A 14,345-nucleotide genomic window follows, 5' to 3' on the forward strand; every position below is an offset into this window, starting at 1 on the left:
GAAAGATATTTAGTTTATTATCACATAAGACAAATAAAAGCAGCAATTTGGGAACAGTTTGGAACACACAAGTGAGTGGCCACCAGGACTGTATCTGTTAGGAGCACGCCATTATAAAGGTCGGGGCGGTCATAGCTGCTTGAATAATCCTCGGATTATGGAAGCCTCTCCAAATGTTGAAAAGTGGATGGAGTTGATGTCATACATTGCATGATATGAACACATGTTGGCTAGAATCAACAATGAAGTGGGACACCTTTTGTATGTACGACCCCTGGAACCTTTTATGTTTATGTATGTTTGACAAAAAAAAGCAGAAAATCATCACAAACGAACAAGGGAATGTACGTACCAGATCAAATTCTGTGTGAAAACAACTAATCAATTAATCATCTAATAGATTCAGTCAGTTGATTTTACGTCCTTGTGTCAGTTTTGAGCTTCCTTTTCTCTTGGCACCTGACATGTTAGTAAATAAAAAAACAAAAAACAGATCGGACTCAGACGCTGGTTTACTTAAGTTAATTTCACCTTTATTCTCCTCCAGACTGCATTAGAATAATTGAAAGCCTGTCTGTAGATATAGAAGTGTGCTGTAGTATAAAGTGAATGTTGCAATGCCAGGACTGTAGGATTGACGGGAGCTGAGCCCAAGTAAGAAATTACTTAGAATTGTGCTTACAGTGAATTTATTCTTAATCTTTCTAATTACTTTTGGCACTCACACATAGTGGAACAGTGAAGAGCTGTTATAAACTTTCCATCCATTACTAATTGAAAAGCTTACAATAATGTTTTTAATACTCATCATGTGATGCGTCGAATTGATGGTGTACAAATGTGGTAATTAATTGTCCTCCCATGTCATTCAGTCATGACATTATGAGTAATACAGTCGATCTTTCCCTGCAGGGTCGGGGATTCTCCAAAGCTATGACTGCCAAAGAGGCTCAAGCTTTTGTGGGCGACGTTCCCTGTTTGGTCAACACGCTTCAGGATGACAAGCTGTTTCTGGACCCACCTTCAACCCCACCCCGAGCTCGCTCCAGACGCCAGCGCCGAGACACCCGACCCGAGCTGCTGGACTTAATGGTCAGATCAGACAAAGACAGGCAGACGTGTAGTGATGTAGTGGTGGAGGGAGTTATGAGATCCTAAAAAAAAACCACACAGCACACGGTAAAAATACTCCATTACATGCAGGACTTACATTGAAATGCACTTAAGTGAACTTGCGTCACTATAATCAGTAAAATGTACTTATATACATTAAACATGCATATAACATGCATTAAATACAGAATTATTATCATGTGTTGTTACTTTTTACTATTGTAGCTGACTGAGATGGAGCTCATTTTTAACTGTTTTAGCCAATGATTATTTCAATTATGGATTCATCTTCTCAATTAATTAATTGTTTGGTTTGTAAGAAATAAGAAAATACTCACAATTACCCAGAGTCCAAATTGACACCTGCACAATGCTTGTTTTGTTCAACCAGTATCAGAAACATTATAAAAGAAAAGCTATTTACTAATTAATTTCCTGTCGGTCAGTTGTTTGTTTCAGCTCTACTTGTATAAAATGTTGGTTATCTTAAACATCATATTTTATAAGCTCTTCAGATGTTTTGCGTGCAGAAATATTGATTTGCAAAGAAACTTGTAAGTAAAGCTATGAGATAAATGTAGTGGAGTAAAAAAATACAGCGTTTCCCTCTGAAACACAGTGAGGTATTGTATAAAGTGGCATGAAAAGTACAATAAATGTACTTAGTTACATTTCCCCACCGCAGACACATACCATAGACTTGCAGATGAGAGCAGTCATGCATCATAAATCTTTACTATACTTCTCTGGGCATGTCCTTTGTACATCTCGAGACCCTATTCCTTTACTGGTTGAACAATTTTCATGTAGCTACAGGCCTTTATAATTACATTTAATTATAGCCGAGCCACAATTGTGATTAATACTGTAACTTCTCCTCTGGGTAATTCCTCTAAGTGAGCTATTGTTTAATTTCTGTGGCTGTGTGCTGCATAAAGAAATTACACCACCAGACTATCAATAGTGCTGAATACCTATACAGAAAAAGCTTGATTATAAAGTACAATGGATCATTGTATCTTGTATTGTGCGTTTGTTCAGTTAATGTGTGCCCATCAACTTGCACGTAGACCCAGCACTTTAAAAATCCTGTAAGGTCCCGCAGCTGCTTTAGCAGAACAGTGGGCAATTATGTAGATGATCCGCCGTTTCCTCTTCAATAGTCTTGAATCTTTACCATTGACGTGCGCCTGAATAAATGTCTTTAAAATGCGAGAGCTTGTGCAGATAATGAGATTCCCCTCTCTGTTTTTTTTATCCACAGATCAAGTTTGGGAAAGGGGAGTGGCTGGTCGGCTTGGTGCAATACGAGAAGAAGAATGATTTGTCACTCTACATCATCATCCCTGCTGTCGTTGTGCCCATGCTGCTCATCATCGCTATCTCGGTGTACTGCTACAGGTAAAAGTTTAGCTATTTTAGGAAAAATGTGTCGTAATCCAACTACTTTTTATTGCACTTTTGGAGCAGAGAAGCCAATTAAATGTTTGTTATGTGAACTGCTTGACCCCACACATTATACTCTGGTGCAGTTTTTTTTCTAGATGCTTACATATTTCTTGCAGGAGAGGCTATTTTTGTCTGCTGTTTAGCAAGAAACATCACACAGTCAGTCAACTAACAAACCTTCAATATTTTATGCCAGTGCTTCCCAACCTCAGCCTTTTTAACTCAACCCCTTTAACCTTTGTGCTTTGCTGCAAATGACTCCCTTATTGTTTGGCCTGTATCCCACTGCTGTCCGTGTACAAATAACAACAGCAATTGCAAAATCAGGAAATACTTCTTTTACTTTTTTCTCCTGTCCTTTCTTCTTTTGCCAAAAAAAAAAACTGCTTGCACATTTAGTTAAGGGATTGTTCCTTTTGTTTGAGGTCAGTTAGATGTCAGAGAGGTATAACTCCCTGTCTGACTATTTAGAGCAGGAAACTCTTATCACGGGAATCCAAATAGACTGATTTATTCTGGGATTCGAGAGAGGTAGCACTGCATAAAATGTGACATCGATCACAGATACAGAGCATGATCATAATGTTTTTTTAGCTTGAGTTTTTGAGACCCAAAACAAAAGGAGTCGGAAAGACATTTAAAAGTAAATCTCATAAAATAAGGAGCCGTGAAGTAATACAATGATAAATCCTTGTTAAGTACATGTCTTTGAGCGGTTAAAAGGGGGGCTTAGGTCTCCAGTACTCCAAGTGAAGTAGTCCAAGCATAGTTCCATAGAAAAGTGAAAATAAAAAACAAGATTGTGTAACATTTCTTTGTTATTCTTCTAATAAATGTGTGACCTCTCACATCTTGTTGTCTTATCTTGGCATCCTGTTTGAGGTCCTAACCCCAATGTGGTGGGAACTGCAATTTTATGCAACGTAGCTCACTCATTCACTGGTACTGTAGTAAAGCAATCATAGCTTTAATCAGATTATATATTTTTAAGCTGTTTTGTAACTCTTGTCCTATTAAACGTCCACAAATCTTGAGTTTGGAATGAGTTCAAGGGTTGTAAACTTGTTTTAAATGTTGAAGTATTTTATGCTCATTTAAAACGAGCACGGCACAAAAGATCAGCTCTGAAGTTTGATCCACAGCCGAAAAAATCACAACTAACATTAGCCAAATAAAAAATAATGAGCCTGGCGGGTTGCCTGTACATCATCTATAGACTGTAACCCACTGATTATTACATAATATTACCTTAGATCAGTGAGGTTTTCAGCTCACTGAAGCCTTGTTGATTTGAATTGCTGGAGGGCTGTCTTAATAGTCTAATAGCTTAATAGCCTGCTGTACTTGATAAATAAACATTGTAGTCTGCTGGGTTAGAGTTGTGTTAATGTCAAGCTTTATGAAAGAAGTCTTAGTATGCTGAAATAAAAGAAACATTTTATTCCAGCACACTGACAAATGTTTTTCATTTAAAGCCAGTCTGTAATAATACTATTTCATACCTATATTGTGACTTAAAGGTCCAATGTCTAAGATCTATGGGGCTCTACTTGCAGAATATTGCATAGTGTAATATAATATGTGTAACTATGTTTTCATTAGTGCATAATCACAGTTCTGTTACCACAGAGTCTTTTATAATTAGAGATGCTGTATGGTTCTGCAGTAGCTCAGAAAGTACAAACTACATTCCTGGAATAACATTCTTTCTTTTCATGACACAAGCGTTGTGTTTGCTGTATTTGTCCAGGAGAAAGAGTCAACAGGCGGAGAGAGAGTACGAGAAGGTGAAACACCAGCTTGAGAATCTGGAGGAGAGCGTACGGGACCGATGCAAGAAAGAATTCACAGGTAACCAAACAGTGCAGCTGTGCCAAAGCTCAGCAATATTCTTCTGAGAAGTTATGAAGTAATGAAGTGCTTCGTAGCTCTGATTACATTTCTTTGATGTATTGTACTGCAGTGCATTAAATAAATTCTCCTGCTTAACATCATGTTATCATCATTATATGAAGCAGTTTTGCTGTAACAGTAATAGAAAACAATCTTTCACAGCCGAAATAATTTTCCCGGCAACGCTCTTCCCTCTCTGCCTCTCGTAACATAAAGATTAAGACGGATGAGCAGCACACAAATGACAAAAAGCTGCTTATTAAAAAGGAGCTTGGCACTACTTTCTTGTCTCCATCGCACAGATTTGATGATCGAGATGGAGGACCACACCAACGACCTGAGCGAAGGAAGAATCCCCTTCCTGGACTACAAAACCTACACAGACCGTGTCTTCTTCCTGCCCTCTAAGGACGGTGCCAATGATGTGATGATCACAGGAAAGCTAGACATCCCCGAGGCTCGTCGGGCCACTGTGACTCAGGCACTCAACCAGTTCTCCAACCTCCTGAACTCCAAGACCTTCCTCATTAATGTAATTATGCTTCACGTTGATGTATCATGGACAGGTCAGCTGTGAATACAGACTGATTATGTCTGCATAGGGCAGAGTTGTAAAGGCCTTACAAAGCGACTGGTGTGTCAGCCCTCTAGATTTAAAACATTTTAATTTTAGCCATGCCAGGAGCGTACCTCTAGGGACGGCAGAGTCTGAGACTGAAATATCTCAACAACTGTTGAATGGATTGTCATCAAATTGGCACTTACGGTCCTCAGATGACGTATTCTAATATGGTGATCCCTAGACGTTTTTTAGTGACATGTCATAGACTATAAGACGGAATGCAATACATTTTGGTGCAGACAGTCACACCACCCACATGATTATTTGTAATAACTTGTAACTTTTACTATTCTTTCATAGTCAGATTGAAACGTCTGTTCAGTATGTTTCACCATGACCAACTTCTTATAAAACTGTCGATATTCCGAGCAGCCTCTTCTGTACTCTGTGTTTCGAGCTAATTAGCCAATGCTAAGACGCAAGTTGAACCTGTTCAAGAAATGTCTGAAGCGTCTCGGTCGTCCAGGTCATTTTTCTTAGGGAAGAGTTCAATCTGGGGCATCCAAGAGGCTTCTTCAAGCCTAATGATCTGTAACTAAGTCCAGTTGCCTCAGATTTAACTCTTCCCTTTAAAAAAAAAAAAAAAGCACATTAACATAGTGATGTTTACAGCTTTAAATACTTTATTTTCAGTCCTTTTAATTATATACATGTTATCATACAGCATACAGTAAATAGGCATAAAACACAAGCTAATCACTGAAGCAGTATTTAACTACATGCACGCAGGGACATCTTTCTCACTTGGAGACAGTTGTGGTCTTGTTTCTGGATAAACTAACCCGGCCTTGTTCATTGTAATGAAGGAGTGCACAACACTTAGTCTCTTTTATGTGCTTCAACAGCATTATATCAGGCTGTGGTTACAGAGACAATCCTCAAAAATGCAGCAGGATAAATTAAGTTACTTAAGTTAATTTAACACAATCATTGGATTTACTTCCAACAACACTGGTGCTAGTGCACACTCCCCTCCCCCTCTTATCTCTGTAGTCTGCCTGAACCACAGTCGACGTACTGTGAGGTTCTCTATATCTATTCTAATATTGGCATTCCTCCCTTGATTTAAGTACTTTCTAATGTTTAAGTTAGCGGAGTATAGTATTTGGAAATGAGAAGCGGAAGATATAGCAGAGAGCAACGTGTGAAGATTCCTAATAATCCAATATTGCTGGCTCAGAAACAGCCTCAGAGGTGCTAACTGCAAATGTGTGGGTGATTTCTCTTCCACTAATTGGTATCTTTTCTAAGCCACAATATTTCACAGCGTAGAATTGAATTTACCTTGATAATTATTGTTTTCACCAGCATTAGTCTTTTGATTATTTAAATGCACATTATATTGGATTTGCGTGTGTTGGCTTCATCGAGATGATTAATTTGCCTTGTTTCTGTGTGTATGTGCTGGTTGTGTTTGTAGTTTATCCGTACCCTGGAGCGCAGTCATGACTTCAATGCCAGGGCCAAGGTGTACTTTGCCTCCCTGCTGACAGTGGCTCTGCATGGGAAACTGGAATACTACACCGACATTATGAGAACACTGCTGCTGGAGCTGATGGAGGAATACGTCCACAGCAAGAACCCTAAACTCATGCTGCGCAGGTGAGTGGCGGGCAGCTCAGTGCTGCTGCTCGATAGATACTTCTGCTGTCAGTTATGTTGCCAAAAACGGCAATGCCAAGTGTGATTTCTCAGAAGTTCTGTACTGCTAAAATTTCATGGCAGACGCTTAAGTTAGATGCTGGCAAAGCAGTTCTAGGGATGGTCTGTTGGTCCATCAACAACCTTGGTCCAGATTGAAATAGCTCAGAAAGTATTGGATGCATTGCCATGAAATTTTGTCCAGACATTTATGATCCCCACAGGATCCAACTAACTTTAGTAACCCCTTGTCCCTTGGGGTAGGTCAGATTTTGCCTTATGCAGTGAAATATCTCAACATCAACAGTATGTACTTGTTGTAAATTTTCTGCAGACATTCATTGATCCCAGGAGATAAATAATGTTTAGTTTAGTGTTCCCTAACCTCACACTAAACTGTGTCACTACAGTATGAGCTGCAGCTGGAGCTTTTTGGTTTTGAGTAAAATATCTCAACAACTGTTGGTGGGACTGCCTTTAAATCTTGTCCACATATTCATGATCCCCACAGGATGAATCCCACTAACTCTGGTGACCCGCTGACTTCAAATTTAGCACCATCAGCAGGGTGAAGTTTTCACTTGTGCAATGAAATATCTCAACATCGACAGCATGTATTTGTACTAAATCTTCTGCAGACATTCATGGTTCCCAGAGGATAAATCTTATTTAGTTTAGTGTTCCATGGCTGCTTCTTAAGCACCACTATGAGCTGGAAATCTTTGGCGCAAGTCAACTATCTTGTCAACCTGTTATCATCAGGTTTAAAGTTACTGATGACATCCCCCTTTAGTCCTAATTAGCACATATGAGCATCGTGTGAGCATGGTAACGCTGATGTTAGCACCCCTGTCTCTAAGTACATTCGGTTTTTCACAGAGCAGCTAGCACAGTGTCTTGCTTTGCCCCGAGATCATTAGATGTCCTTTTTTCTCAGCTCTATAATCAGAATCACTCGATATCCAAACCCTGGCAGCAGTATTTTTAACATTCTTGGAGCGCTGGGATTCACTTCAAGATTCAGAGGACTGTTTCATTCTGTTGCCATCTTTTTTTGGTTGATTTTTCTTTTTTCTTTTTATTTTGCACTGACTACAGTAGTCTACTATCATGAGCCAGACTGCTGCTTGATCTATTCCAGTCCTCTTCCTTCTGTTTCTCCTTCTGTTTTTTTTTTCCCCCTCCCTTGATTCCAGGCACAAAGTGCTGGATGATTCGTCTGTTGCGCTTCCCTTTCAGCATGTGATTCATCTTCTTATCCTATAGCTGTTGACCAAATCACTTTTGGTCCATATTGTTTTTGACTGTTGTTAAGATTAATTGTATTAGCTTTCTGCAGGTCGCTTTAGGGCATAATCCTGCATCATGATGAGCGGACATTTCTAACAGAAAAGGACATTTATTCCAATCGTGGTCTGTTTTATTGCATAAATACGTTCCTGCTCTCAATCTGTGTTGGAACAAGTTTCATCAGTTGAGCAGTAAATCACCTGCACTACTTGAGCAAACATCGAATCTATTTTAATCATCTGCGTTTTCACCAAGAGCAGAGATCAGCTGTTATGTTACAGTAATTATCTATGCATGAATTTAAAATTATTTTTAAAAAATAATGTTGTGATTAGCATGAAATTATAACTTATTATTGTTGAAATAATTGGTATTTATAGGAACCTGCCAAATACTGTGGATGTTTTTCTCTGATACGGTCTAATATTAATTGCTCAATGGTTTCTCCCTGAGCAGCATCTCATAATTCCCGTGTAGTGTTAGTCTGTAAACACTCAACTGACTAATTTGAAGTAAATAGCCCTCAGAAAAGAATTTCCAGTGGTCTTTGTTCTTTATCCTTTCTTTCGGCGTAATGATCATGTCAAGGTCGAGTCATCCACTGACGGCTGCCTGCTCTCCCTCAGTTGGACCCACTTGCCTGACAGTACAATCGCTCATCACTGCCGCCGAGGGGGGGGGTTATATGATCTGAAATGTCGGCTGTGCCTAGGCACGCTGTGAATGGCTGTTATGCAAGTACACATCTTAATTATCCCCCAATGGAGAGGCTTATTATGCTGATTAGGCCATTGTGCCAACACAGGCCCCCTTATATACAAGCTATCTAATTAGGCATGCTAGCAGCTAACAATGAGTGCCACCAGTGGATATCTGACATTAGGATGGGTGATCTGTCAAGTAACCACTGACATGAGTTTTGAATTAAAATATCTTGACACCGTCAAGCTGTGCAGAAATGTCCCTTGTTGACATTTTGTAGATGCATCGCTCCAAGACAGTAGTTTTACACATAGATTCAATAAATACAGTGTATAAAAAGTATTACCTGTTATCCAGCTTTAACTTCACCGTGCCCAAGAGGAAACTATTGCAAAATATTCAAAACTTTTCCACATGAGTGACAGCAACACAGCCGGTATTTCTTAGGGTTTTCTTAGCTTATGGATTCAGAATCAAAGTGGCGTGGTATGAAAATACTGATTTAATTCTGTTTTTCTTGGCTTTCATATTCAAGCGTTATGTCTGCACTACTTTTAATATGGCGCATTAGTACATCCACATGATTCAGTTTTAAAAAACTGCTTGTCTAATGTGTTTTTGCAGGTCAGAGACAGTGGTGGAAAGGATGCTGTGCAACTGGATGTCTATCTGCCTTTACCAGTTTTTGAAGGTAACATTTCTGGTCACTTAAAATGTATTAAATGTAATATGCTATCATATATCTCTGGTCAAGATGAGTGTCAACATATATTATCCAATTAATCTAGTCGTTTTTTTGTCTTTTATGCTTGATGTACTAAATCACTAATAGAACATCTGTATAATGACTCGTGGTTTTCTCCATTTCTTTCATTAGCGCTTGGTATTGATAATGTGCACTTATCTGTCTTCTAAACTGCTAATCACAACAATTATCTTCATGACAACATCTGAGAGAGCTCCTAAATGGCTTTGTGTGTGTGTGTGTGCCTGTTTGTGTGCCTGTGTGTGTGTGTGTGTGTGTGTGTGTATACCAGGACTCTGCAGGCGAGCCCTTGTACAAACTGTTCCGAGCCATCAAGCACCAGATCGAGAAAGGGCCTGTGGACGCCAGAGTGAAGAAAGCCAAGTACACCCTCAACGACACAGGCCTGTTGGGCGACGATGTAGAGTACTCCGTCCTGGTGAGATGGACACACACACACACACACATAAAAAAAGACCCCACACAAACACACACAAATTCACAAACTCCATGTCTTTGAAGATTGCATGGTGTTTTTGTGCCTGGTGAGCAACACAAACATGCACACAGACACACACATACACACAGTGCAGTTGCCATGGTAACCGCCAAAAAAACCCCACAGGCGACTGCCCGCTTTTGTGTGACATCCATTTTCAGTGTCAATGTTCTCAGCTCAGAAACGACACAGGCGACACATTCCAGTATAGCAGTGCAGATGCATGGCTCGGGTAAAAGTACTACGAGTCGGTACAAGAATAGAGTACAGGCCACCTCCGCAAAGCCCTCCACGACCTTCCAACCCGCACCTGCTCTGTATCCATTTGGGCAGCTCCGCTCGAGTCAGGAAAAAGCCCGCGCGCCTCGCTTCGGTATCGTGTTTCAATAATGGAAGCTAATGTGAACACAGCTGTTTTCTGTTAAAGTCAGCACAAATAAAAAGACCCATGGGTAATGGCGTTGTCGAGGACAATTATCAAATTAGCCCGAATTACACGTCTCCCACCGTGATGGATCGCCTTCTGTGATTGAATTACAGGGAGGGAGAAAAAAGAAAAGAAAAAAAAAACTCAATGAGCTAGATTTCACAGGCAGACACTGCGTTTCCTATTGGCTTTATTTCACAGCGTGCTCTTCCCCATTCACCTGAAATTCACAGACTTGTGAGGGCCCAGCTCTTGCAATTGGATTGCCTGCCCCTGTGCTTCAATCTGTCGAGTGGTCAGTTAGTTATTTCTGACAGAGTGACTGAGTGTGGGAGGTGAGGTGGGTCAGAGTTTGCTCCCGCTGAGCCTTGGTCATTAGCTGGCCAAGGTGACAGGAGTCGTCTCAGGTGTCTCCTCAAGAGTGTGTGTGTGAGTGTATATCTATGTGTGTGCTTACAGAAGCCCGGTTGCCATGGCGACACCATCCCTACAGATTATGTGGGTGTGCGTTTGTGGGTGGGTGGCTGGGTGCTCTGGTCATGTTTGAATATTTCTGCATACGTCTCACTTGTGTGCGTAGGTACGCGTCTTCTGCACATACGGTATCACCATGTGGGCTTAATGTGACGTTTTTGTGTGCGTGTGTGTTTGTGTTTGCCAGACTCTTCAAGTGCTGGTGCACGGCGAGGGTCCAGATGTGACGCCTGTCAAGGTGCTGAACTGTGACACCATCTCCCAGGTGAAGGAGAAGATAATAGAGCAGGTGTACAGGAACCTGCCGTACTCCCAGCGGCCCAAGGTTGAGAGTGTCACACTGGGTGAGTAAATGAGGGTCACCCATAAGGAGGAGGACCAGCTGAAGCAGAAAACATTTTATAATGATGAATAATGTAAAGGTTACAGGGAGCGGCGATGATATGTCAAAATGGAGAAGCTATTTCTGTCCAGACTGAAATGCATTTTTAATTAAATCAGAAAGCATTTATCTAAATAAGAAATTGATTATTTATTTCATTTGAATGTAATTTAATAGCCCATTTTGAAGATGATCTCTCGCTCTGTGTCTTTCTGTCTCTGCTTGTGGAATAAAAAGTCTTATTCAGCTATTCAACAACATGAAGAAAGCCTTCATCCCTAAACAAAGTTTTACTTGCTACTGTAGTCAGAAACCTTGGGGACTATCTTGAAAGGCTAAAGCTTTATAGACATGTTCCAACATCAAAGCCATTTTTATTCCCACGCATGCTGTAGATCTCATTCCTTTATACATTTTAGATAAGCAGAGATCTGTTCTGAAATCAGAAAGATAACCCTCTTATTATTTGGTGGTTCTTGTAAATGAACGACATGTCGCTGTAGTGGAATTTAGAATGTTTCTAAATTGAAAATGTTGGGTTGCAAATCACAGTTTAGAATTACTTTTTTAAATTATTCAGTTACTTCTTCACCCAAACTAAACTCAAGTGTGTCACTGAATCCTAGGAGAGAGCAGAGCGGAGTAGTAGCATGGGTAGCTGGATTCATTTAAGAGCACATTATTACAGGATATCCTCGGGGTACTAGTGATCCATGATGAAATAAGTGCAATCAGGATCGGAAATAACAAAAAAAAAAATTGCAGTGCACCTCCACCTAGCAGCGGTAATTTTCAACTTTGATTAACTTCCTCTTCCTGCCTTTCACCGCAGAGTGGCGACCGGGTTCGACAGGGCAGATTTTGTCAGATCTGGACTTGACTTCTCAGAAAGAGGGCAGGTGGAAACGCATCAACACTCTGGCGCACTACAACGTGAGTACTGACAAAGCTTATTAAAATGTTTGAAGTAAAAGGGAGACAGAAAATAGCACGGGGAAGTAAATAGCTGTATGTGGGCGTGAGGATGTGAATGGGGTTGCCTATTTTCATGCCATTTCAGTCACAGTCATGTATGAAATCTGTGACTGCTGCACATTTACAGATCAGCAGACATCATGTTATTTTCTGATTGTTACTTATGTAGAAAAAAGAGGTACTGAGTATAGTCTAGGACATCATAACATCCCTGCTTCAAATTTACCTGTGGATTATCTTTTCTTGTCGGTTTTGGGATGTGTCCATCAAATATGGAGCGGAAGTCAGTTTGTTAGCTTAGCACAAAGACTAGAAACAGAGGGAAACAGCTAGCCTGGTTCTTTGAGTGAGGCGCTTCAGAGGCGCTGTTGACAACCCGTTATCACCAGTTTCAGGTCTTTGTGCTCAGCAAAGATAACTAACTGATGTCTGTAGCCTCATATTTAACAGCCTGACATGAGAGCGGCGTTGGTCTTCTCATCTGATTCTTCGTCACAAAGTGAACGTTGAATATTTATTTCATTTACAAATACATTAAAAAAAAATCCTGTGAATAATATAGTTCAACCTGCACAATAACACTAACTATATCTCGTAAGGAAGCATCGCATCCAGAGCTAGAATTTGAATCCAGAGAGCGATGACAGTTTTTATTTTTTAACTGAATCTATGACTAAAAAACAAAGGTTGTAAATAAATCTACGTATGGTCAATGTACAGATCAAGACACAGGTTGAGGTGTGATAGAAGTTAACCTATTATGCATCTTTGTTGAATAATCTATTCTGATTGGTCAGTTACACAGCAGACACAAAACATTCATTTACAATCAACAAAATCCATTTTAAATCAATAATTTGACACAAAATGTTGTTTTTTCTAGTAATTATGAATGTAGTGTACACAGTCAGCGACACACATAAAGAGAAAACATGAACATTTCACTTATCGTTCATTAGTTGGCCAAAAACATGACTCCAAATGAATGAGAATGTTGCTCTGTAACTTCACTATAGTTTGTTTAACTTGCTTAAAAGGTGATATGTCTTTGTTTTCTTCACGATCTGTTTCCACTCCGCCTAAATGACCAAAAGAATAAGTAACTGCAAGATTAATAAGTGTTTGTGTGAGCTCTTGTAGCTGTACAATAAAGTAAACTAAAATAAATAAAGCATAAAAGGAGGCAGTGTATAGCCATTTCTCTTCACAGTTTTTGCTTTCATCAGTTTAGCGACATGCCGACAATTTTTCTTTTCTCATCACCAGGCAGTACAAGTGCCAGGTCTTGGTTTGCTCTTGTCAGCTCTCAATGGCGACAGAAAGCCACTAAATCTTCTCGGCACTGTATTGATTCTCGGAAAATAAAGGTCACTCACTAATATCCCCTACTTGTCCTGCTTTTTTGGCCACTTAAATATCCTTCTTTCAAAAGCACTTCTCTTCCTTTCAAGTTAACCACTGGTGTTTCGTAAAAGACTGCCTTGCTGCCACAGATCTACTGGCTGTGCCAGAGGAGTGCTAATCGCAGTATTTGTGGGTCAATAAAGTGTCAATAAAGGGTTGACGCCAAAGAAAATGACCCGTAAATACCCCAATAAAGACCCACTGGTGCTGTCCAATCAATCATATTGATTATGAATTAGTTGTGGGACACTAAAAGAGTCTGCTGACCTCAGTCAGAGTTCCAATTAAACTCGAGGTGTGTCAGCCAAGTATGTATTGTTGTCTTATGTTTTTCGGTCTGAGAAACGACTGTTATTTGCATTCCAGGTACGAGATAACGCCACGTTAGTGTTGTCCAGAGTGTTTCACACTCAGCAGAACTACGACCAGAACCAGGAAAACCATGAAGAGCGTACGTGCCTTTTAAACACACACACACACACACATACCGTACACGCATGCACACACTTGTTGAACCCAATCAAGCACAGATACTTGAGAATAAAATGAGTGCCTTTGTTTCCGTTCCCCAGGGGGTTTTTTTCAACATCCCTGCTCTGATTTAATATGCTAATACTTACTGTTTTATGTATACCACACTTTTAGATTATGCCCGAAAGAACGCACACTTTTATCTTTTCCCTTTTTTATGTGTATTTCAGAATAGATGGTTGTTTAGCTTTTCATCTC

The 14,345-nt window shown here is 40.0% G+C and overlaps 1 protein-coding gene across 2 annotated transcripts in view; it reads left to right on the forward strand.

The window, feature by feature from the left end:
• Nucleotides 1–14,345, forward strand: part of plxnb2b (plexin b2b) — a 119,375-nt gene that overhangs the window by 97,085 nt on the left and 7,945 nt on the right. For both annotated transcript variants that reach the window (XM_027273027.1, XM_027273026.1), the window contains 10 exons: nucleotides 913–1,092; nucleotides 2,378–2,514; nucleotides 4,313–4,413; nucleotides 4,758–4,987; nucleotides 6,498–6,679; nucleotides 9,335–9,401; nucleotides 9,748–9,894; nucleotides 11,043–11,199; nucleotides 12,070–12,170; nucleotides 13,983–14,067. In XM_027273027.1, the coding sequence (XP_027128828.1) occupies nucleotides 913–1,092; nucleotides 2,378–2,514; nucleotides 4,313–4,413; nucleotides 4,758–4,987; nucleotides 6,498–6,679; nucleotides 9,335–9,401; nucleotides 9,748–9,894; nucleotides 11,043–11,199; nucleotides 12,070–12,170; nucleotides 13,983–14,067 (1,387 nt within the window). The remainder of the gene's footprint in view (nucleotides 1–912; nucleotides 1,093–2,377; nucleotides 2,515–4,312; nucleotides 4,414–4,757; nucleotides 4,988–6,497; nucleotides 6,680–9,334; nucleotides 9,402–9,747; nucleotides 9,895–11,042; nucleotides 11,200–12,069; nucleotides 12,171–13,982; nucleotides 14,068–14,345) is intronic.

The sequence above is a fragment of the Larimichthys crocea genome, chromosome XXI (genome assembly GCF_000972845.2).
Source record: "Larimichthys crocea isolate SSNF chromosome XXI, L_crocea_2.0, whole genome shotgun sequence".
NCBI classification, from domain to species: Eukaryota; Metazoa; Chordata; class Actinopteri; family Sciaenidae; genus Larimichthys; species Larimichthys crocea.